At 45.3% G+C, this 25491-nt stretch overlaps 1 protein-coding gene across 2 annotated transcripts in view; it reads right to left on the bottom strand.

Moving 5' to 3' along the window:
• Positions 1–25491, bottom strand: part of PAPPA (pappalysin 1) — a 175030-nt gene that overhangs the window by 55091 nt on the left and 94448 nt on the right. For both annotated transcript variants that reach the window (XM_039720237.1, XM_039720239.1), the window contains exon 10: positions 14311–14507. In XM_039720237.1, coding sequence (XP_039576171.1) covers positions 14311–14507 — 197 coding nt within the window. The remainder of the gene's footprint in view (positions 1–14310; positions 14508–25491) is intronic.

Below are 25491 nucleotides of genomic sequence, written 5' to 3'. Positions count from 1 at the left end.
AGCCCATGTCATCCCCCTCCCGAGGAAGCTGCTTTCAATTAGAAGAGCTGATGTCTGTTCCTCTCGGAGGTTCAAATCCAGCTCGTCTCCCACCCACACATTTTGTACACAAACATCGGCAGACAGAACGATCAAGGCCAGGGAGCACTGTGGGATCTTCCCACAAGAGGGAATGCCTGGAGGATTCCCTTTGACTGATTTATACAACCTCTTGTCAATCAAAGGCACAACATGTTCTTCAAACCGCCTCTCCTGTTTTCCTTCTCTTACTCAGGGGGACCGAGGAATGTGTCAGCAGAAAGGGAAAAGTGATATATTGGGAGCACTTAGCTTTTTGCCACATCAAAAACACATTTACTATTGCAATCAACTCCATTTCCTTCAAAGTAATATGGGAAAATTTGCTGAAGAGCAAATTTTGGAAGGCACCCTTGTGAATGATTCCCAGCCATCCCGTGACTGCAGGCAATGTGAATTTGCATTGATGGGTTCCTGTTGCAGCTGAACTACATGTTAAGGATCCCAAATCCCCTGGACTGGGCACTGGACTAGATCCCAGCCCAACTGTGGCAGTGCATGGTCCCAGTACGACCTTCTGGGCAGCACTTGGCTTCTCCAAGCCTGAGCTCTCTGTTTGAAAGATGAAGATGATGTTCCCCCACACCACACAGGCATGCTGAGGATGAAATCCATGAGCTATGAGCCACACAAAGATGCTCAGATGTCACTGAGAGCACACACAGGAGTGGGCTAAACACAGATCCCACCCCACTCTGACCTTCCCACTGAGCAAGCACAGCCAGACACCACAGGCTTTGCACACACTGGTGATTCTCAGCACTATAACATCAAAATAATTCTAAATGCAGACAGAAAAGCTGCTATTTAAGCTCGGATGCTGCCCTACTCAGCCCTGGCACCGTGGTTGGAGTGGACGTGCCTGTCTGCATGCCCAGGGGCGGCTGGAAACAGAGCAAACTTCCAGTGCACAGATCTGTCTGCTCCCAAAATCCCATCTGGTGAGCCGTGGCAGGGCCTCCTCCAGACCGTGTCCTCGAGCTCTGTCTGGCTGTGAGGGGCATCATGGGCACTTGGTCAGGCAGTAGCAAGCATCCTCCTTCTGGAGAGGGGAGTGGAAGTGGAAATTGTGCTACAAAAACTTCCTCTCCCCACTCCTTTCTACAAGGGACTGTGCTGCTGACACTTCTGCACCCAGACAGACAACTCAGAGCATTTCTGGGATGAAACAGGCTGTACCCTGTCCTGTTGGCAAAACTGCAACTGTGGAGCAGGCAGGAACAAGATCTTTTGGGAAAACCCACAGTAGCAGCTATTTATTGAGCACAAAACATCCTCAGTGAGGCTGCAGAAATGCACAGAAAAACTCACAGACTGATACAAAACCCATGGAGGCACAAGCTGAACATCTTCTCTTGTTTGATAGTCCAGCTAAAGAACAGATTTCAGCCATAATACTGAGACCTACAGTGTTCTACAGTAATCTACAATATTTATCTGTTTGCTATGCAGAATGCTATTTGTATTTAACTCAACACATGCCAGAGGATCCCAAGCATGACATAAGCAGCATTTTAACACATCCCTTGCAGCTGAAAACTTTCTCCCTCCCTTGCCAGACCAGGGTGCTGGCAGTCACCCAGCCTTTTTATTCTTAAATATGTTATTGTTCTTGCTGACCTGAGGTTAATCTTACCCAAGGAGGAGAAACTATGGTGCAGTTGCTAAATATCAGAAAGGTTCCTGCTTTATTATTGCCCAATATTGTAAGGCAGCTTGACTGCCACATGGACACCACCCAGTTTGCCGACTGCAGCACAGACCTCCAATCTGTTCTCAAAGCTGTTGCACTGCTTTTCTCATTTAGGCTGGGAATTGGGTTGGAATTAGGGAAAAATGAAGTTGCCCACAAGTGAGCACCGAACCATTAAAAGGCCTCCAACAAACACCTCAAACCCCAGCCAATTTCTGTGATCATTCCAAACCTCAGGAGCCTACAGAGCTCAAATGGAAATTGTACCCACAGCAGTACAAGGAATTTTGCTCTGGGTTTTCTTCTAGATTCTGGTCAGAAGTGCTTTTGGACAAGTGTCATTATCAGATGTCTTTGTCAGTGGACTTATCCCATCAGAAATCTGAGTCCAGAGTTGCCTGCCCAGCCTTGGGTCATTCTATGATGGCCTCAAAAATTTAAGGAAACCATTCAAAGCTACTTTTCCCAAACTGGGACATATATTTAATTTTATGTGCACTAACAATGTGTTTCTGTTGCAGAAAATAAAAAACTAAAACCAAATCTGAGATTCAGCAGCAGGGGGTCTAAACATAAAATGGGGGAAGAAACCTGAGTCTCTCTCTTTCAACAGCCACCTTCCCCTACAGTCTACTCCTACTTCCACAGCAGCAACTTCCCTTCATCTCTGATGCTCATCAACTGCAGCTTCTCCCCCAAAACTCTCCTTGTCCTCTGTGTCTGATAACACAGTTTTACTGTTTCATGCTCTTTGTCTGTTTTTGCCAGTTTTCATTGGGGTCCCTAAAGGTCTGATGGCAAAAAATCAAAAACTGCTGCGTGTCCTGCTCCAGGACAAAGTCCTGTGGGCAGGTGATCCACAGAAAAGCTTTATCAACTGGAAGCTGATGAAACTCCTGGGGTAACACGCTGATGCTATATTACTCCCAGATTCAGTTGGCTCAGAAGTCAGAGGAAATCTCATCTGTTAATTTTCCCTGTGTAATGAAGAACAGGATTTGGCTGTGGCATTGGGAAGCAGCTTACATCTCCTGCAGGATGAAATAAAGCCCCGCTGCCAGTCCCTATGTCCAGTCTCAGCACAGCCACGTCCACTTTGAACCTGGAGCAGCTGATGTGTCTGGACCTCACAGACTCAGTATCCATTAGCAAGATATTACAGCTTCCTCAGCACAGAGCCACGATTTTCAGTTGAAGATTTGGCTGGATTTTTTAGTAATTGGAAAGTGACCTTTCTGTGAAAACACCACGGACAGGGCACCAATATTTTGCCTGCAATGTGACATGATGATAAATTCCTCTACTTTACAACAATAGTGTTCATCTCCAAAGGGAAATTTCCTCAGAGTTTTGGATGTAACACAGGGCTGTGATTCAGAAATGAGTGGGAGATGCAAGGGCTATTTCATTTTGTCATATAAGTTGGTTTAGTTTGAGGCAAGTGAAAAGGAGCTACAGGGATTTCCATTAGATGATGGCCCAGATTGCATGTGTATTCAAGGTGTGTTATTAACTTTAGCTTTCTCAGAAATGCAGTTATTTCACTTCCAAAGAGCTGGTATGAACAATATATTTCCATTTTTAAATCGTGCAGACCTGCATTCTTTGAGCTTCCCTTTGAATTTCTGTTATCTCCAGATTCAAAGCAAACTTCATTTAAAACGAGTGAGCTCAAATCAAAATCACATCAAACCATAAACTTCACATGGCATACCTGAAAAAACTGTAAATCAGTTCTGACTGGCCCTATCCCAAACTCACATGGGCTTTGACAGCCAGCCAGGTGTAATCAAATATATAGGATGCTTGCTGGACTCATGGAAAAAAAACAATATGGAGTTTTGATTTTCCAACAAAACCCTAACCAGATGATTTTTGCACGGTTCAAAGGATCACCACGTGGATGTCAGTTAAGCCAAGGCCAGAAACTACAGAAATAGATGGAGAAAAAGGAGAAATAATTGCACTAATGGGATTTAAAAATCAACTCATCTTTTACGGCAGCCCACAAGCAAACCCCAGCATCTGGAGCTCCTGGGTGCAATTTGCACATGGCTCTGCTTCTCTTACCATTCAGAGATGCAAACTGAAGAGATGCAGAATCAAGAGATAGTTCTGAGTGCACAACACAGTCTCCTGTGCAGCACATGAAAGTGCAATCTAGCAATTTGAAATGTGCTCCTGTTTATTCCTGTCAGTCCTCTGCTATTTTTTCATCTTGGCAGTAGGACACAAAGATGCTGCTCTCAAAAAACAGCACTGCTGGGATTCCACCTCAGGAACAGGCAGCAGCACCCAAACAAGAACTTATGCCTTCAGTTCTGTGAGTATCAGCCTCATTAAAACTAAAAGACATTCTCAAACTGCAGCACAAGCTCCTGTCTACAACTTCCACATTACTGCTCACAGAAGTGTGAAGGCATTATAGACTGATAAGTGCTTTAGCAGACTGTATATCCATCCACTGGAGAGCAAGGTTAAACAAATACAGGAGCCAGAACATTATTGTTGGCTGAGCGCTCGGGTTCCCGAGCTGCCCGTCTCTGACTCGAGCGGGCCAGGTCCACTGCAGCACAGCTTCGTGGAGCTGCGGGCCAAGGCTGGCCGTGGGGTGCTGCAGCAAAGCAAAACAATCCCATCCCATCAGCTTTCATCACCGAGGAGCAGAGCAAAAGCAAATTCTTTTTTTTTGTTTTTCCTTTGACTGGAGCATTTCATTCGGGAGCAGCTGGCACCAGAAAATCAAACTGTCAAAGGCAGGATGTGTGCCACACTTTAGGAGGATCTTAAATATATTTTTGTTATTATATTCATAGTTCTGGCTCACTAGATTCATTGTACTTTTGCAGCTCCTGTAAGGCAAAGTGGGGTTGGTACAATCCACTTGGTAACATTCCCTCCTTCCTTCCCAGAGCTGGTGCCATACATTTGTTTGGATGAAGAAAACACAGAGCTAGGTAGAAAAAACACAAAAGCAACAACAACAAATCCCTTAAGAGCTTGAGTTCTCCATCGGATAATACACTGGCTGAGGTGGACAGAGATTCTTAGAAGCACATGGACAATGACACTAATAAAAAGAGAGATACAAAAGAAAGACATTAAGCCACAAATTTTTCAGCTCTCAAGCAGGAAAAAAATCCTGCTGCTTTTGTTTCCAGTATAGTAGGAGCAAGCCCTAAATATTTCCATACCTCACCCCAACTCCCTGCACCACCCTGAGTGCTCAGAGGGCACAGGAGCCACTTCCCAGAGATGTGAGCCAAGGCAGGTGCCAGCCTGAGCCCTGCAGACCCCTCACTAAGCTTTGCCTGTGCCTGAGGCAAACAGCCGTGCAGTGGTTAATGTCAGCCCCGACCACATGATCACACTCAGAAAAGGTCAAAAGAGTGATTTTTCATTTAAAAACATCTGTGTGTTTAAAGAACAAAACTTTCTCATGTGCAGAAAACCAGGGGTTTCCAGTACTTTTATTTCCAGAGTTAGAGCCGTGCTTTTCAGCTTTGTTTAGGGTTATGGCCCATGTAAACACGCTGTGTAAACCACACACTACACTCAGCACACAGCGTTTCCACAGGCAGGGATAGTTGGGGGTGCAAATCTCCCTCTCCCTGGCTCCTTTTCCCTCTCCAGGCTGCTCAGCTTTCCCCACTGTGCTCCCAGGGAGCCAGCCAGACACCCTGTTGTTGTCCTTCCCTATATGAAGACGTACACATGCCTCTAATCCTAAGGGTGTAAGTCTGCTCTGGGCTGTCAACAGGCCTTAATTGGATACATCCAGGGAGATGATGCATTGGGAAGAGGCCCTGAATTTAATAGGAAAAGGGAGGCTGCAGAGAGGCACCAGGGGAATGTGGAAGGGGGATTGGAGGACTGCCCCGTGCTCCAGGGAGCAGTCACACCTCAGCTGGCAAAACCTTTCAGTTCCCATCCAGCTATCAGCCCTCCATCAATGGGTATTAATCGAGATTTAAACCCTCTGGTTTGTTTTTCAATACCTGAAGACATGGCTTGCGGTATGAAAATCAAAATGTTCCCTCTTGCTTCACTGGGCTTTTCCCACTGAAACTGCAGAGTAATGAAACCACCATGCTGCAAACAAATTCCTCCGAATGTGCTGGACCATCCAGGCAGATCCAAAGAGCAGCTGCTGCCTCCACCCCGTGCACATCTCCACCCAAAAAAAGCTTGTCTGGGGAAGCCTGTCACTCCCTTCTCACCTTGGAACAACCTTGGTTGCTCTGATAAACCTCAAACTCCAACAAATTAAGCCAAAATACTTGGAGCATTTAGTCCTTAATGTCCCAGGTTTGTAGGGGAGTGCAGAGGAGCTCCCAACTGCTCCCAGAAGAAATTACTGGAAGAATTAAAGGATTGTGTGAAAGAGGAAGCTCAGCTTCTTCAGCCTCACTGCCTTCCAGGAGCAGGCTCTGAGAAGATGGACTGGCAGCAGAGGGGATGGAGGAATACCCAGCTGCCAAGGCTCAGCCTTTCTCACCAGGAACAACCTCTGGGAAACAGGTAAATTTCCACAGAGTGTGGCTTTCCCTCTCTAGCTGGTCCAGCTCACTGTGCATACACAGCAACTCTGCTGGAAGGCCAAATGTTTCAAAGGGATTTGAATGGAGAAAGGTACGAAGAAGGTCATCCCTACCCTGTGCTTCACCTTCCCCTCTCTGAAGAGTGACTTGTCTCCTGTGAGCATGGTGATGCAAGGGTTAATTACAAAAAAAAAAAAAAAAAGAGGAAAAATTACATTCACTCCCAGCAGTGTTAAGTGTAGGGATTTTGGCCCAGTTACCAAAATGGCTGAGCAGAACTTGATGTTCTCCTGAGCTGAGGGCTTCTCCCAGAGAGGAGGTACATGTGGGGACAGATAATAGCACTGATCCTGCAAATAACCATTTCCTGGCACATGTGACAGCTTGGAGCCAGACCCTGAGACGACAGTGGAAACCCAGTCCCCAGGAGACTCCTGCTGATAGCACGGGGGAGCTGGGCCACTTACCAGATGTGAATTTGAATTACCAGGGTGAATCATGTCTTCTTATCAGATTCCCCACTGAAATGACCTCAGAGGAAAGAGCGGTCCTCCAGCTTTGCCGGCAGCTCTTCCAAAACTGAGCACAGATGTGGGGTTCCTCCACAGTTACAGTTCCAACTAAGGAGCTGCTCAGAAGAGACTTGGAGCAGCTCAACAGGGAATCCAAATGGTTCCCACTTTGTTATTTGTTGGTTTGGGTTTTCTCCTAATATGTTGTTTATTATTATTATTATTATTATTATTATTATTATTATTATTATTATTATTAAAGCTGTTTCTTATTTTCAGGTAGGGACAGAGGGATTGACTCAAGATACTTTCAGGACAGTACTGGGTAAACACCATCCTCCAAAACCATGCCTTTTAGAGACATCTTAAGATGAACACCCTGAAATTCATTGGCATTCAAAATACGAGGTGTCTTATGACAATGTGGGCTAAAATGCCCACGGTACTCCAAACAAGTGGTGCAGACAATCCCTCATTTACAAAAAAAAAAAAAAAGAAATTCTTTGCTCCTGGCATGAGAAAGTTTACTTTCAGCTTAAAGAAATGACCGTGTGGTTTTGGGGATGGCATTCCAATCTGCTGGAGAGCAGCACCCTGCCTGCCTGTACATCCGTGGTTTTGTAGCTACATTACAACCCTGGAGAGCTCTGTTTACATATTTGACATGTTTCCTTGTGCAGAACATGAAACCAAATTACAGTGTAAAAGCCATTATGGCTTTGCTCTTGCACCCTTTTCCATCCCCTTCTCCCATTGCTTGGTTTAGATCTATCTGGGCATTTTTAACTGTGCTGGGTCGCCTGGCACTTCTTCAGGCAGGTTTATTTGCTGGTGCACAGGGAAATCATGGAAAAGCTGGTGAAGCCACATGCCAGGCAGGAGGGAGAAGACGGCGGGGCGGGGGTGGGATGAGAAATGCCGAGAACCCTTCGTGCATGAACAAAGCAGACGTGTCGATGCATTTATGCAAAATTCATTCTGCTGTGAATGGAGAGGGACCCAAGACAAACAACCCGGATGGGATGCAGGGGAGCTATCCCACGCTCACGGCTGGACATGCTCTGCATCCCAAGGCTTGTGAGCAGCAGCAGCAGACGGGGAGAGTGGCAGGTTGAGGGGCAAGGGCCGAGGAGGGGGGGGTCTCCTTTCAGAGGAGTGCATATTAATGAGCAGTGCCTCTGTCAGGGGGTCTGGCTGCCTGGCTTGCTGATGCCAGGGGGGTCCAAGCTGTTCTCTATTGATGCCTCTAATCTGGGTGGGTGGCTGGGTGTACAGCAGATATGATCATAAAATGGTAATTTACTTCCTAAAGAGGCACATAATCCCTATTGCTGCCCAAGACAATATTCCTTTCTTGCCTTTCTTCTTGCTTCTAGAAACAACAAATGCCATGGAATTCTGCTCATGTTTCATTAGTGGTAAATCTCTCTTGGTTCTAGGAAGATGGGACCAATTTCCGGCACCTGAGGATTTTTGGTTTGACCTTCATCTCTGAAAAAGTCGGATTGAACCTCTCTGAGAGTACGGTTGGCTGCTTTGCTCTCTGCATCATTCTTTGTTTCTTTTATCTATTTTCTCTACAGTACACAAAGGGAACACAGTGTACCAGCCCCTGGTACTCACTGTTCTGTTTCCCTTAGATGACTTGCATATGTGCTCTTGAAAAATTATTCTAAAAACCAAGGGGGGGAAGGGAGTGGAAAGAAAAAAAAAATATATCCCTTGAGTGTTTGTCAAAATTGCTTGGAATCTCCTCTGACATCGCATTGTGTTCTCTCCATCCTCCCCTTATACAAATCAGCCAGAGGCTACAACATCAGCCATGGGGTCTGAGGTTTACTCCAGCCAGGAGCAGAGGAGCACTGGAAGCCATGGGGGTGCAGGGGATCCCTGTCTGTCCTGGCTGGGAGCAAGCAGCCAGGTGAGGCGCAGCATCCTCCAGCAGCTCTGAACTGACTTTCAGGGTAATGCTCTTCCTCAGCCAACTCCTTGCAAATGAGCCTTTTCCAAGCCAGCTTACCTAGAAATCCCATTTCTCATTTCATTCAGCTCCCCAGAATGCTGAGATCATTCCTGAGTCATGGCACTGGTGGCATATGACACATCCTTGTAGCATCCCTCACCTCGGACCCTTGGCATGGACGACCTCCTCCAATGGGGCAGAGCAGCAAAGCAAACGTGCAAATAAGGAGCAGTGGAGTTCTTTTGCAGAAAGTTTGCAGAATCCAGCTTTCCCAGCAAGTCAGGTGGGAAGCACCATTTCCAGTCATTAAAGCAAGGAGATGGTGGGACAGTTTTCCAGTCCTTTTGTACTGGGAGTGAACAGCCAAACTGTGCTAGGATCAAGACTGATTAATTCACAACCAGGATGATGTGAGGGGGCTGACAGAGCTAAAATGCAGATTTAATGACCTCAAACCCCTCCAGGGCTCTGCTCCCAGGCAGCAACTCTCAGCAAGCCCTGAACAGTTTTCTTTTTATCCAAGATAGGAACATTTCCCTTTCAAGACATCCTGAACTTCCTAGTCCTTGGGAGGTTTAGGCTCAGTAATGCCCAGTGCCTGCAATGTCTCTGAAGGATTTTGAGTTCTAATCCTCAAACAGTAGCTTTACCTTTCTGTGCTCCCATTTCCACCTCTATTAAACGGAACAGAAATGAAGCAATGTGGCTGTGATAAGGCTTAATAAAGAACTGCACAAAAAAAAAAAAAAAAAAAAAAAAAAGAAAAAGAAAGAAAAATATCATGACTTCATCCAAGGAAGGAGCATTCCAGCCTGAATTTGCCTGACAGTCAGGGCCAGGCTCATGACGCAGCTCTCCAGCCTCAGGCAAAGGACCAAATTGGCTGGTCTGTAGTTTCCAGGGGAAATGAAGACAAAATTTTGGACCCCTGGAACTAACTTTAGACTGGGAGACTGTGTAACCTAAGCTGAAGGCCTTCAGTGGATCAGCCAGTACTGGAAATGAGCTCAGCCACGTACAGCAAACCTACATTCCTCCTGTGACAGCCTGTGCACAGTGTCCAGTTCATCTTTTTCCAGAACTGGTCTCTGATCACTCATGGTTCCTCCATTAATGGTTTTGCTTAGTGGGATTCTGCCCTCATCCTCCAGAGCTTAGTGGTTCAAAGTCTGGCTTGGCTATAAATAACAAAGACATTTGCAAAGCAAATCATCTTATTAAAAATGGGGAATTTTTATCCCTCTAACCACAACAAAACTCTTACCGTTGAAGAGCAACAGGACTTGGCTGTGAATTGGGAAGTTCAAAAAGGGCCACTTGCAGAGCCGACAGACAGACACCCTCCCTCTTCTCAGCAAGATCACCCCAAAGGAAAGGAATGGCTTCTCCATTAAAAGTTGCAGGTTTCGTCTCTTTCCACTCCTGTTCAAGATTACTCTATTTGCTGGCTCTGCTGGATCTCTGGGGAATTTTCTGCAGCATTATATTTATTAGACAGAATAAAACTGCATGGCAGAGAACTTCATCATATTTCTCTTTAATTTTCTTATGGTATTTTCTTACCACTCTTGGAGCCCTTGCTCTACCATGTTATTTCTTTTAGTAGTCAGGATATTTTTGTGCTCCTGTCTTCTCCTTTTGTGGGCTATTCCAGACATACTGCAATTCTAGACATCTTTGCTGCTGGTGGAAGGCTTGCTGCAGCAAGTCTGGATGAGTGCAATTGTGGGAATGGTAATGGGGCAGGAGGGGGCCTCTGTTTGTGGGAAAGATGTAATAAGAATCCTCTTCCACAACTTCTTACTCCATAGAAGCCCCCGTGGGGTACCCAGAGGAGAACAGGGTGTGTTCTTTAGTCCGGGAATGAAAACGAATCCCAGGATCTGTCTGTGCCCAGCAGCCTTGGGAAAGAGTCCCTGTTCTGTTAACTGTGCCTGAGCTGTGTGGCTTTTTCCATACACTGTAAAACCAAGCTCAAACAATGGCATAGGGCAAAAAAAAAAGAGTTTTATATATATATGTATACACGTATGGTTACTTGGTCTAAACAACTTCTGCATAGCTGGGAGGAAATGCAACAAAAGGCAGTTCCTGGGGGACTGTCCCTCAAAATCACCAACCCACACCAACAGCCAATTCTTGAGCACACTTGGCTGTGACAGGAGTAACAGGGTCAGGAATCAGCCACCTAAAGACCCATTAGTCCATTTTTATAATTCTCTGTTGTAAAGGCCCCAAGGGAAGCTTCAGGTCAATCACTTCTCCAAAAGCAGGAGTGCCACCAGCAAGAGGAAAGGAGAAATGGCATCTCCAGTGCCCTGTGATCAGGCTGCACTTGTCTGCCTGTGCTCTGCTCACCCCAGCTGGAGCATCCCTCCCAGAATAGGCCTGTCAGAGGCCTTAGCAAAATATCCAAATCCCCCCTGCTCAGTACAACTGACTCCAGCAAGAGAGACTAACAGGAGCTAAGGCACTCAACCAGCATAAACTGTGGCAAAAGAAAACTAATGTGCAAGGAGAGGCTGTTTGCAAACTTATAGCAGAAGCAGGAGGTGGGGAAAAGCCAGCTCAAGAGTGAGGAAAGCCATTATTGCTGAATTCCTCCTGCAGCTGACAACAGGTAGTGAGCAGCGTCTGCTTCCAAGTCTGTGGAAGACACAAGATTAGAAATCAAACTGCAAAACTACCCTGCACTGGTGTTTGCATTTCTGTGCTGGTGCAATATTGCTGACTGGCCCTCTTTGGCTCTGAATATGATGCTGTCAGTACTGAGAATATTTCTTAATCAGCACTGAAGGGTGGCTGCCAGGAAAGTAGAAGTGGCTGTCTCTCAGTCTTGCTTCTGCAGAAAGGGCGATTGTTTAAAGGGGGGGCTGTTTGACCTTTCCATTTTTCAAATCTGTATCTCTTCGCCAAGACTGTGTCATTCTTTGTAAGCGTTTTATTGTTCAAAACAAATCTTATACTGGGAACTTGCTTTTTTATCTCCCTTACTATGTTGCCAGTCGGCAGCCTCACACTAACAAGTGATGTAAGAGCCATCTCAAACTAATAACTAAGTATCTAAGGAAAAGCCAGCTGTAGACATGGGCAATGTCTGCAGTGAACTGAGCAAAGAGGTCACAGAAACAGCCCGACAATAACAAGAAAGTGCTCTCGAGCTTGTGCTTATCAGCAATCCCCCAACAGGTAAACAAGGCACGTGGGCAGATACTGCTGAGAGATACCACAACAACCAACCAACTTGGGATGCAAACTCCTCAAAAAAAGCCTTGACAGAACTATGACAGCCATGCAGAGAACCTGGCATTAAGATATCCAAGGATGAGAAACATTTTAAGTCAGGACATGCTTAAAATGTTTTAAAGCGCCTTGAGAACACTGGGGCAAGGATGAGAGGTGGGGATGGCTGACAAACAGGCAGCTTATGTATTCTGTATATTGCTGGGCACTGCACTCAAACATATCTTTCATGGCATTCCTGATGAGAAGCCAACATAAATACCACTCTGATTAATCAGGAAGCTACCCAGCAACAACACGAAAAGTTTGCACAAGACCAACAAGCACACAACCTACTCTGAAAGGTATCTGGGTGAGGAAAGGTGCTCTTTTCATCAATACAGAAAACCCCTAAGGCTCAGTGCTTGTGCAGATAATGAAGCCAAACATGTTTACACACCAGTGATCATTACATGCAGCGATTAGAGGAGATCTTAGGTTAATTTTCATCTCCACAAGCTAACAGACTGATGACCTGCTGCCCCATCTAACCTCTTCAGAGTGACAAGTCAGGTGCTTTCCCAAGACAACTGTCTTGTTCCTGGGGGAAACAAAAACTTTCCCATCATCTATATGATTAAAAAGGTCAATGAACCCCATGCACTCAAACTGGTGTAATAGAACCAGCTGAGCTAAAGCAAAAATTCTTTTTGCTGGAAGTAAATAGCACACTGTTATCTCCCCAGGGGCCAGGCAATAACAGGAGGCATGTTCCCATTCACTCTGCCAGTGTGTGATATGCCACTGCTCTGCCTATAAATACAACAGCTTTTTTTGCCTTTTTTTTTTTTCCCCAAACAAGGCTGTGACAACTTCATCTCATCTGGGTACAACAAACACGCCTGAGTTGTGTCTACACAGCAGGGTTTTGTGTTGTGTGTGTGCGTGGTGGTTTTTCCACCACAGGACCATATGTTACCTACTGTGTGGTGTGGCTGAGTTCCTTCCAGTGCTTCAGAGAAAATCAGGGCAGCTCTGGAGCAGCTGCAGGGGACAGAATGCCTGGGGACATGCCCAAAAAGCAGCACCTGAACTGGAGCCACTGGCCTTTGGTTTGCACAGGGAACATGAATGAGGAGGAAGTTGTGAAGGCACAAGCAAGGGTCCAGAGGAAAGTTCCTTTTACAGCGTGAAATAACAAATGAAACAATGACAAAAAGTCAATACTGGGCTCGGGATTCTGTCTTGATTCTCTGCCAGCTAACCACGCTTTGTGCATTTAGAACTGACCTGGTCATTAATTTGTTACAGACTTGTGCAATGTGAGCAAGGCCAAGTCTCTTGCATAAAGATGTTTTCTCTTGCAAGCCAACTGGAAATGCTTAACATTTGCTATTCACAGAGAGATCTGCTTGTCATATCTGTGACACGGCACTCCTCTCTGCACTGCCCACTCAGGACACCTCTTGGATAATTAGATTCTTAGAAAAACTTTTCTGCATCCAACCAGAAGTCAGCCAAAGTTGATTAGTGTGATAAATTCTCTATCTCTAATAAGAGAGAGCAGTGGGGGCTGAAGGAGGAATATACAAAGCAGCTCTTATATATGAAGAGCCTTTCCTTCTAAAAATCATCAACAAGCAATGCAGACTTTCCCAAATCAGGTTGCATCTGAACTGCTGCATCTGCATCATGTACAGCTCTGTTTTCCAGGCATCTATCTAATGTTTTTTTGAACTCATTTGGATCTAATTCTCTCAAAGAGACAAAAGGTAAAGTTATGGTAACTGGAGCTATTTATGTTACAAAGGAGACATAGGAGAAGGGGGTTAAAGCTAATGAATGGCTTTGGGAATGGACAGGACCTTTCTCAGAATAGAACAATAGGGTGCTTTTATGGAACTGGGAGGCAGAAAACACAAAACTATTAAAAAAGAAAGAACACTCTTTTGTATTATTCGGCATTAGCCTTCAGAACTCATTGCCACAAGCTCATTCCCTGTGCTTGCTGTGAAGAGCCCGTCTATCTCTGAGGTGATGATGGTTGGGAGAGGTGACTCCTGCACAGCTCATTGAATCAACCCAGCCACAACTTCAGCCAGTTCCAGTTGGGTGACTGGGACTGAATTTCAACTCATCACTACTAATCAGGCTCAGAAAGAGAGAAGTTGCTGCCAGGGGCCATCCTTGGTGAAGCAGGCAGGGGTAACAGCACCCCTGAACGTTGACCACTGAGCTCCACCTGAGAGCATTTCTCCTTGCTGGATTTGCAGGAGAGGAAGAGGAACATGCTGTCCTTACCTGGGTTGCAGCTGGCTGACCAATGACCACCCACCCTGGGCACTGCTGGTCACTGTGGTGTGAGACAGAGACGTTGGAAGCCCACTGATCCAGGAAGCCTTTGGGAGTGTAAACGCCACAGTCTTTGATGCTGGTCATTTGCTCAAATTCCTCACAGACTCCATCGCCGTCGTGGAAATAGCACCTGCTGGGCTCATCTGTCAGGGGAAACAGAGAAAACAAACTACATGTGTCTGCAGGGTAGTTCCTAGGACCTGATACCATCAGTGGTCGTGTATCTGCTGTGTCAGGTCACTGGGAGGTGGAAGCATTGGTCACTTCTAGGTCATACCAAGGTGATTTAAATAAAGCCAAGCAACAATAGCCAACTTTTGTATTGGGCAATTCCCTGAAGATATTTCCTAATGTTTGGGGGGTTCTGCTTATTTTCATCTATCTCCTTTTAAAAGATATAGAAGAAAGCAGAGATAGAAAATACATAGAGAGGCAAATGTGGGTGTTGGCATAATTCCACCAGCTGGAATGGAAAAATGCCAGCAGAGGGTTTGGTCTAAAATGTTTCCCTTTTTGTTTTTAAAAGATATCTGCAAATCAACAACAACAGCAACTGCGGCTGTAGAGATGGTGAAAACTTCCAAGTTCACAGTTGTAGTGACCAAAGGGCCAAACAGATCTGTTTATCCAAGGCAGATACAGTACACACAGTGTGAGGGTGAGTTTGCCTCATAAACACACGACTTCAACCAACATGACTCAGATTTGACCTGAAAGGATCAAAAGCAGCAGGAGACTTTATTATCCTTGCCCATTTATTCTGTGGCTTCTCTAATGAGACTGCCAACAAAGATGCCAAATTTTTGAGGTTGTTTCTGTAACACTGGCCCATTAAAAACTGAACTGAGATCCATCTACTCTTTTCAAACAGACTGCATAGCAATAATGACTTTCAGTCATTAGAGTACTCTGTGAAATGGAAACCTTTGACCTGTTGGTATCCTATTTTGTATTGTATTATCATTGCCAGTCCCCAGAGGTATCCAGTTCTGACAGCCTGTTGTATTTTTGTCTGGCAAATAAGCCTGTTGAAAAAATGGTAGGAAATTAGCCAGAGCTGCTAGCTGGACTGATGGAAAGGATCCCTAAGGAAAATCCTGTCGGTAGCATTGGACTATCATGAGCTAGGTGTCAGAAAATCCAAGGGCTGCTCAGTTTTGAGCTACTTCCAATCTACTAAATCCCCTGTTTATTTTTTCTCCTGGTTTACACAGTGAAATACCATCATGAGCCAGAAAACATCAGTTTATTGCTATTCAATTATTTAATGACTTTCACTCCTTTTCCTCCTGTGCAAGATTCCAGGTCTTTGAGAGGGTGGCTTTGAAAGAATAGTCTATCAGGGAAAAATGGCATTATGATCTGATTTCATCACAGCCTCTGCGGACAACTTGTGTACATGGATAAATGTAGGGAACTGTGCATTTGACAGGCCAGAGCTCCAAGCTGGTGAAAAGAAGCACAAGTCTGGAAGTGTTTCAGCTGTATGAGTGCAGTCCTGAATGAATATTCCCAGGGTGGCCAAATTTCTCGACCTTACATGTCACATCTTAACATCTTAATTTGTCTGGGAGTCACCAAACATGTATCCCATCCCTCAAAGAGCTCAGAGGAGGGCTTGGGGGAGTGTTTCCCAGACAAGAGATGACAATGGCTCCTGGGGTGTCTGGGTGGATGTGCTGATGGGCCCTAAGGCAACCCAGCAGTGCCACCCCCATGGGGCTCATTCGTCCCTGGGAGAGCCATGCCCTGTGTCTGGCCAGCTCAAGGAACGGGTGGAATGAGAATGTCACTGTGATAGCCATGGAGACAAACTCTTGGTTCCCTCACCTTATTCTTTTGCATCTTGTGTTCTGCTCCTCTCCCACATCCAGGCATAAGTCAGGTGTCAGGACAATAGGATACAATTAATTAGCTTACCCACTATGTCCCAGTTTGAGTGAGAGGCCCAACAGAAATCTCTGAAAAATGTTCAGCCCTAAAAAGACTGAGATCAGCAATCAAAATTCCTCAGAACCAAATGCCAAACAGATGCAAATATGTATTTTTTGAAAAAAGCACTTTGTCATTTTATGAAAAGAGGCTTATTTCTGTAAAAGAGGGGGGGATGAAAGGAAAATACCTATCCTGTTAAAAAGACCTGACCTTCAGCCTATAAACATATGCACAGTCAGATATGCACACATACAGTGAAACATCACCACCCTGCTGCACACCCACGCTGACAGAAACACTGACACACAAACGCACGGGCGCTCCCTTTACACATCCCCGACTCAGCCACCCCCCATGAAACACATACCCACAAACTCACAGCCTAATTTTAGGCACATGCATTTAGACAGTGTTTCCCGGCCTTCCCAAAGCACTGACTTCTTTTCACGACAGGCACTGAAGTAAGCACAGCATTTATAGAGCAACACACTCCTGCACTGGCTCCAAATGCTCCCTCCTAATACGATGATAAACGTAATGGGCTTCTGATAAGATCATGTGTTTGGGATAAAAGAATACTCAGGGCCTACTTCAGCCTGATGACTTAATTCATACTCACGTGGAGGGGAAAGCAGCCCTTGAATATCTGTGATCCAGGACAGTGTGTGATCCTAACAGAGGCTAATTTGTTCCTGATTATGCCTAAGACCCCAATAAATCTGTCTGCTCAGAGTCTGCAAAACCCGAGGGAGGAACCAAACAGAGAGCCTGAGATGTCTGATTTAAATGGGGGCTGCCTAAATGATTAACCAAGTCCTGCTGAACTGCAGAACTGCTCACTGTCATGAGCTCTGGAGCTCTGCTGGCCCTGGAGTGCCACTGCATCCATGGGACAGCACCATGCACAGAAGCTGAGAGACGAGGCACCTACTTGCCTTTGTGTGCTCTGAAAAATGATGAGGGAAGCTGGTTTTACAACCCTGGTTACTTCTAGGGAAGATCTGCTGCTCTCACTATTGACTCATCACACAGTGTGCAGAACTCTGCACTGAGGGGAGTGCCGGTGAGAACAGGGGAAGGCCTTTCCTGCCAGTGGGCTTCCCAATTCTGAGTGATGGCAAACAGGGGATTGTCATTAAATCCTTCTCAGACACGAGGGCACCAACCTTCAACAGCCAAATGTGGTGCATCACTGTGTGGGCTGCCAGAAACTAGCAGAGGTTCTTCCTTCAGGTGTTGAGCACCAGCTCTGACTGCAGATTCTTCCAGTGGTCTTGGATGATGGGCAGGTTACATGTTGAGCTTTACATTTTCATAAGCAAAGCAAAGAACAACCAGATTGTTTCTTCCTACAACTGCCCTCACAAAATAAAAACTAACAGGCTTTTTCCCTTTCTTCAGTGATAGGAACAGAGCTCAGTAATATTCATAGAGTCCTCCAGGCTCGGAGCCAGAGAGGACAGTGTCAGGAGTGGTGTATTTCTAGGAATAAGTAGCTAATGGCTTTATTCTTATAATGATGCAAAATGCTTTTTCTGTTTTCTTCTTGACTACTGTGACACCAAATGCATCCATGGCCTTGGCAACATGAGCTAATTTTTATCTCCACAGAGGTCCAGAGGCTTCCAAGACCTGGTGATGGTTGGGGATTGATCACGCATGACCTGCACCATGGACTGTGTTCAACACTATGGACTTTGCTCTCCTAAGATGAATCTGATTGAAGGAGATATGGACGAAAGGAACACAAAGGATATCTGATTTGTCCTCAAGGAATAAATTACTTCAAAAAATTAAAAAGCAGTTGCCTGGAAATCCAGCTGAAATCTAGAACAGTAAAATGTCTGCAGGCATAGCACCTGGCCGCAGGAGAGAGCATCTCTGGGGGATTAACAACAGATGATGGAGGATGCTGAGCTGAACTCAGGGAACACATTTTCATTTAGGCAGTCCAAGCTCCTTTTCCCTTAGAAAATTCTTACTGAAGGCAGAAAAACATTAGGGCTAAACCAAAGCTCCTGTCTTGTCCTTGTTTTGGGAAAAGAGGGATTAACAACAGATGATGGAGGATGCTGAGCTGAACTCGGGGACACATTTTCATTTAGGCAGCCCAAGCTCCTTTTCCCTTAGAAAATTCTCACTGAAGGCAGAAAAACATTAGGGCGAAACCAAAGCTCCTGTCTTGCCCTTGTTTTGGGAAAAGGCAGTCTCCAGCTCAGCAAAGATTTCTGTGACATCGGGGAAACCTTGAAGGAGGTTCTGTGGCAGCATCAACCTGGAGAAGTGTGACTTGAGGAAACAAATTAGCAAGACCTGTTTTGCTAACTCCTGAAGTCAGGCCTTAAGATCCAAAATAGTCTTGGGGCTCTTGTGTGTTGCACCAGAAAATTATGCAAACTCCATCTCTCCTTGCTTCCTAAACTGCCTGAGCACAGTGCAAGAGGCAGTTTTTTGTACCAAAATACAGATCCCTCCTCTGCAGTGCAGAAATGAAAGGATGCCTGAGATAACACAGGTGATTTAGTGAGCACTGGGAAGCATGTACCAGAGCAGGTCTGGATAAGCAGGTAGCTTCCCATCTCCTTTACCAGTTTGAGGAGAAGCTGGGAAATCATCAGCAAAATGAGTGAAGACTTATAGAGGCCAGCAAGCAGACAGGCAGGATATACACTTATCTGTGATAGGCAGCCTTCCACCTCATGAAATAAAGAAAAAAGAGAGATAAAAAGATCCAATTCATAGTACAGGGCACATCCTCAAACAAGGCTTTGAATGTCCAAGCAGGGTCATCAAAGTGCTGGGGACAGACACTGGGGGCAGTTTCCTGTTTTCAGTCAGGACGCAGTGATTGGCATCGGCATAGTCTTCTTTTGTGCAGTAACTACCATTTTTTTAAAAGGCCAGACAAAAAAAGAGAAGTATTTTTAAGCTCAGCTGTTTACTTAGGGATGTTTCCAACTATAACAAGCCTCATGCCACATAACTATTTGTCCAGAAAAAAAAAAAAGAAAAAAAAAGGGGGGGGACAAAAATGCAGAAGCATTGTCTCAGAGTAACAAATTCTTGGAATGGAACAAGATTTGCATTTTAACCTCTGAAAGGTCTCTCCAGAGGTGTGCAGTCTTTCAGACACAGCAAAGGCCAAACCTCAGGCTCACTAAAGTCAGCAGCTTCTGCAGAAGCAGGGTTTTACCACCACGTCACTTAATCGGCATCTCCAGTACTGGTGTTTATGTTCACACAGAGGAGAAGAAATGTATCCAGAGGTTTCTATCACAAAAAGGGAAATAATTCCACTGCAGATCACATGAACTCAGCGGCTGAGTGACCGCAGAACCTGCTCCATTTATTTCTATGGGAGTTTCACCTTTGGCTTCAGTGGGAAGAGAGTGAATAATATGGCCTGCTTCCAGGATATCTGCTAATCTCTTCTTTAATATTGAAGAAGGCAGAGACAGAGATATTTCCTGCTACAGTAAAATATTCAAGAGTTACTTTCCTTCCTGGATGTTCTGATTGAAAGGAGGAAAACCATTACATGGAGCTTGGGCAGACCTTTCAGAATAAAGTCACATATCAATAAATGGTGACGTCTTCCTTCAATGAAATAAAACAGACACCTTGGAAATGAATGCAGCGTGGGTGTTGCAATCTACTGCGGAACATCCAGGGGCCTCGCAGGAGGCTTTTTTCCGTGGAATATGACAATCATGTCTGAGCATCTCCTGAGCAGAGCAGGCAGGGATAATGCCTTTGCAGAGTGAGGCTCCCTGGTAATTCAACTGCTTGTGGAAATGCATTCCTGGGCGTGACTGGCTTTCTTTGTGTGGTGGGACTCAGCTCCTCGCTATGATATAGCAGTCGGAGCACCAGAATTATGCAATTGATCTGCCTGCTGCAGACAGATACAATTACAATTCCCTCGCAGAGCCTGGCACTGAAATTTGATATTTCACCTCCAAGAACATGAGTCTTTGTCACTTAAGAGAAAGGATATTTCCCATAGCTGGCAGTGTTAGCAAGACCTTGTCTGATCTATCAGTGCCAAAGTGGCCATCTCCAACCCTGGCAATCAGGCATGGCCAACAGGACCCAGCACAGCTATCTCTACCTGGCAACTAGGAATGGCCAACAGGACCCAACACAGCCCTCCCTAACCCTGGCAATCAGGAATGGCCAACAGGACCCAACACAGCCATCTCCAACCTTGGCAACCATGAATGGCCAACAGGACCCAACACAGCCAACTCCAATCCTGGCAACCAGGCATGGCCAACAGGACCCAACACAGCCCTCCCTAACCCTGGCAACCGGGAATGGCCAACAGGACCCAACACATCCATCTCCAGCCCTGGCAACCAAGTATTGTTGTAAGAACACTAACACATATGTTCTCTTCCTACCTCACCTTGTTTCCCTCCCTGGATGGCTGGATAAAACAGTGCCAAGAAGATTTTGATATGCAGATTTATCAGCTTAACTTGGAAACTGTTCAACTGAAAGTCTTGAGGTTTCTGTCACACAAGGGAGTAACCATCATGGTCATGAGAAAGGTGGGCAGCATGGCCCCTTGAGACACCTGGCACACTTGTTTGGGAGGAGGAACACAAGAGTAAAAACCCAGAGGTGCCATTCCCCAGGGAAAACAAAGTGCTTGTTTGTGCATGCAGTTGGATGTTACTGCAAAGGAAAGTCTTGTGCTCAGCCTCATCCTCAGCACAGTTGTTCTTGGGTCACAAAGGATGCTCTCAGGATGGGAGTCTGACCAGCTGTGGAAGCCTCTCAGATCCATGGAGAGTAATGTGTGAGGGATGCAACAAGCAGAGGAGTAGCTCTCCTGCTGGACTCTCATTGTAGCTGTGTCCTAAAAATTAAAGCTGGATTGAGCTGGGTTGGAGTCACTGGCCTAGGGAAAAATGCAGGCAAATACCACTCCAGCCCACATTCTCCCCCACAAAAAAGCATCTGTCCTTTGTATTTTGCTGCCTGAGATGTCTGCTCTCTCTGCTCTGTGGCTCAGCTGGCCTTCCTAGGATTGCACTATTAATGATGACAGTCTGAAAAGCACTTTAAGAAACTTTACGAGGATTCTGTGATTACTAACTTGCCAAATGAGTGCTTAGACATTTCAGAACATGCAGCCACACTTCTGCGAGCTGCAGGAAACAGTCAGCTTCAAAGTATTTGCCTTAAGCTGAAGGAGTCACACAAATATCATCTGAATAACCCCGGCCAGTAAATTCATGACTATTTGCCATGAAATTCTGTTATAGAACCTCAGCTGCTTTAACAACAGCCACACTCTTTCCCAAGCTCCTTGGTCAATGCTTTCACCTTATTGATGCCCTGGGAGATGCTGAGTTTCTCTTGCAAGGTGGCTCTGTTTCTCCCATGCTGTTGTTCTACTGAAAGCCCTCGGCAGGGTCAGCCAAGGCCTATTTAATGCTGGTGAAAGAAGGCAAAATCACCATTAGCTGCTGCATGGGGCCACGGTTTGGGCAGCCAACGCTGTGTTCCTGTGCAGTAGTATGAGGAAGGGAGGGGGAGAGGATGGGAGAGCTCTCAAAGCATGCCCACAATGAATATGGATGGTCATCCATCAATTTATTTTAAGCACATTACTTCTCTGTCAGAAAGGGAAAAAAGGAAAAAGAAAGAAAGGAAAGAAAAGACATATAAAATTAGGTTTGTGTCACTCATTTAACACTGCAATTTCCCCAGAGGATTATGCACCAAACACAGATAGCAAGCTCATGAATATTAATCATTTCCCTGAATGCAATGCAGCCCGCCAAACAATAAGATTAGGGGAAAGTGCTATGCTTAATTTATGGATAATGGGAGAGGTAAAGGATAGAGCTCCCACAAAGGTAAGGCTCACAGCTGGAGGGAGAGGCCTCTGAGGAGGAGGAAGACAGATCCAGATTTGTAAGGTAGCAGAAAAACATTTGGGGCCAAGCAGGAGCAAAAGAAAAGGTGTTTAAGGATCATTGTCAAATTAAAATCATACTTCTCCCTGAACAACCACTGGTGACTAATGTTTCAAGCATGCCAGAAATTGGTGGTAAATTCAAGAGCTAGATATATTTATTTTCTCTTTGCCTCTGCTCTCTGTCTTTTCTTTGTATTTTATATCCCTAAGGCCCTGATCCCACACACCACTGAGATGTGTGTCTAACCTGAAACATTCCCATTCTTCAGGGTGACCACTCCCATCTGGAAGTCAGTGCAAGTGCTGCCCTGTTTTGCTGTAAAAAGGCTTTAGCCAAGAGTCCCTTATAAGCAAAGGAGATAAAGTATGGCAATAATAACGCCAATAAGATGTGACTGAAACCCCTATAAATTACCTGGCAAACTTAAGGGGAGATAGAAGTTCTGGAGCTACTTCCCAGCTGTGTTTCAATGTGTCTATCAGTCTTTACTCATCTCTTTTCATATTACTTTCTCTCCCCCTCCCTCCCTTTTTATTGATCTCTGCATCTTTTTTATTATATCCTTCTCTTTCTTCAGCACTGGTGAGCTAAATCAATGCATAATGCACATCCCACTCCACAAAAGGAATGCAAATGAAAGCTGGGCTCTTTTTCAATGTCCCACATATATCTGGGTGTGCAGTGCTGGTGTGTGGGAGAGTGCACGCCAAGGACAAGGTGCTCAGCTGTGCCTCAGACACCCATTTCTCAGCACTCTGCTGGGAATGGATCAAGTGCTAAGCCCCAGGTTCCCACCACTGTGAATCATAACTCTTACAAATGGGGTCTGTTTTACACAGGACACGTCAGGTTGAACTTGGCTGAGATCCGCGGTAACCACAAAAATCTGTTATCTCCAGAGTGATCAGGAGCAAGGTGAAAGGAAAGCAGCCCAGAGGTAGGAGAGGGGTGCATCAGTCACACAGACGTGGCTTGGAATCACCTGTCTCCTACTAATCAAAAGGCAAAGTGAAACTTTCCCCATGGGACAAAATTCTGTGTAGAAAAGATAAAAATATGCAAAATCCACTACAGGAAGCGGCTGTGGGTGGGGGGAGAATAGGTAGAGATGATAAATTTCACGATGGGGAAGGACGAGACTGCTGCAGAACTTAAAAAGCGGAGCACTGCCAGATGCTTCCATTAATTAATTAATTAATCTCACTGTCGCTCTTCAGCATGTTGCAGGAAGAAAATGCTATTAATCTTTTCTCTTTTCTGTTGCTCAGCTTTGTGCTTGGAGAAGGCCAGGACAGCCTGACAGTGAGACCACACAGTTTTCTTCCCTGCCTCCCTCCTTCCTTCCCCCGCGCCCCTCCTCCCTGGCAGAGCAGATTGATCCACTGTTATCTGATTAGAGAGGAAAGAAGGAGGAAAAACAAAAGCAAGACTAAAAATAAAAATAAGTGTAATTTTATTACAGGCACTAGTGGAAAGTGTCTTGAGAGCCTTGTGCCATTTAGTCAAAGGAAAGTTGGACCAATTAAAAAAGCCCATAAACCCCATGATCCTAAAAAGCAAAGAGAGTGAGAGAGGCAAAGGGACACCTGCAAACAGGCTGCCTCCATCCCTGGAAATATCCAGAACGCAGCTGAACATGACCCTGAGCAACATGCTCCAACTTTGAAGCTGGTTCTAACTTTGAAGTTGGCCCTCCTTGGACCAGAGACCTCCAGAGACTCCTCTGAACCTAAATTATTCTGTGATTCATGTCTCTGAATCTAAAGCCTGGTGGTGCTTGCGGGCTCTGTTGTATTTTTCTCCTACCAAGTGAGGTGACTTGCGTGGTCTCTGCTTTAGGAGGCAGGAGCCCACTTGGGCTTTGCCATCAAACCTCCTCCTCTGGAACCCGCCCACGACGCCCCTTCAGCCCCGTCTTTAGCAAACAAAATGTTTAGCAGTTCTTTCCAGCCACGTGGGACCCAATCCTGCAGACAATTTGTGACAAGCATTGCATTCACTGTTGTGGTTAGATTTGCTGAAGTCTAAAGAATGCCTTGTGGTAGTTCAGAAACATGCCTGGAAGAAAGCATTTGCAAGATCAAACCCTGAGGCCCCCGATTCAACAAAGCCTCTGAACATGTGTTTGAGGCTCACTGAATTCTTTGGTGAAGGGGAGTGATTCCCGGGGCTCTGAAGAGCTACATAATACAACAAGAACATCACTGAAAAAATAACACTCTCTGAAATAACTGCTTGTTGTTCTACAGGATTATAACATGTGTTAGCCTTGTAAACATGGAAATAAATTACACTTATTTTTCTGTGCTCCTGAAACGGAGACCCAAGAATTCTGTATTTTCCACAAAAATACCCCACCAATATCAAAGAAGATTTTTGTTCAGCTTAAGGCAGAAGATTAGGTGTGATATTGTTAGATTGTGGAGAATGCTGAATGTCTGCTCTTTTTTACTATTATTTATTATGTAATATGTACAGCCACTCACTTCCCCAACATCTTTATATTTTCTGGTGAGATTTTAATGCTTGATATACCAAGCAGAATATAAATCAGCACTGTTCATTTGTCTGAAAGACAAACTGGCAGTGTCTCCTTAGCTCTTGGGGTCATAATTCATGGTGGTCCAGCTACCACAAGAGCCATGAGGATGTGTTTCACAGGTATTAGCTCCTCTGAACATGTCCTAGAGACCTGAAGGCTGTGTTTGCCTGAGAACAGCAGTGGGGCTCCCTCACAGACCCTGCAGAAACACTGAGCCCATCACCACCACAGCAGTCACATCAGAACAACTTTTGAAGTCACACAACCAAACATTTTTAAGGTCTCTGTTCCTGCACCTTCCCTTTGATTCAGCTAATTTGATTCATCTGAGTCCCTATATTCAATATTTCACAAGGAATTTGATATCATTTGTTTTGTAATCCAGGATCTGTGCAAACCACAACCTTCCAAAGCCCGTGACAAACAAACAACTTTTTTGCCCCTGGAATTCCCCTCTCCTTTCCAACACAAGCAAATCTGAAAACCCACTTCCTCTGTCATGGAGTAGAAAAATCTGTATGTTTTAGTTGCTTTATTTTTTAGGCAGACTGCTGTCAGGCAGCCTTGTTCCACACTCTCAGGAAGCCCTGTTGCTGCTCCTGGAGTTGGATGAGGGATGGATGGTTGGTTGATGGTAGGTGGATGACACAACTGGACTCATGATCTTAAAGGTTTTCCCAACAAAACCAATCTCATGATTTTATATAAAAAGGCATA

This window comes from Passer montanus, unplaced genomic scaffold (genome assembly GCF_014805655.1).
Source record: "Passer montanus isolate IOZ18808 unplaced genomic scaffold, ASM1480565v1 scaffold43, whole genome shotgun sequence".
Taxonomy (NCBI): Eukaryota; Metazoa; Chordata; class Aves; order Passeriformes; family Passeridae; genus Passer; species Passer montanus.
The sequence above is the reverse complement of the archived record's forward strand: the minus strand, read 5'-3'. Positions and strand labels throughout refer to the sequence as shown.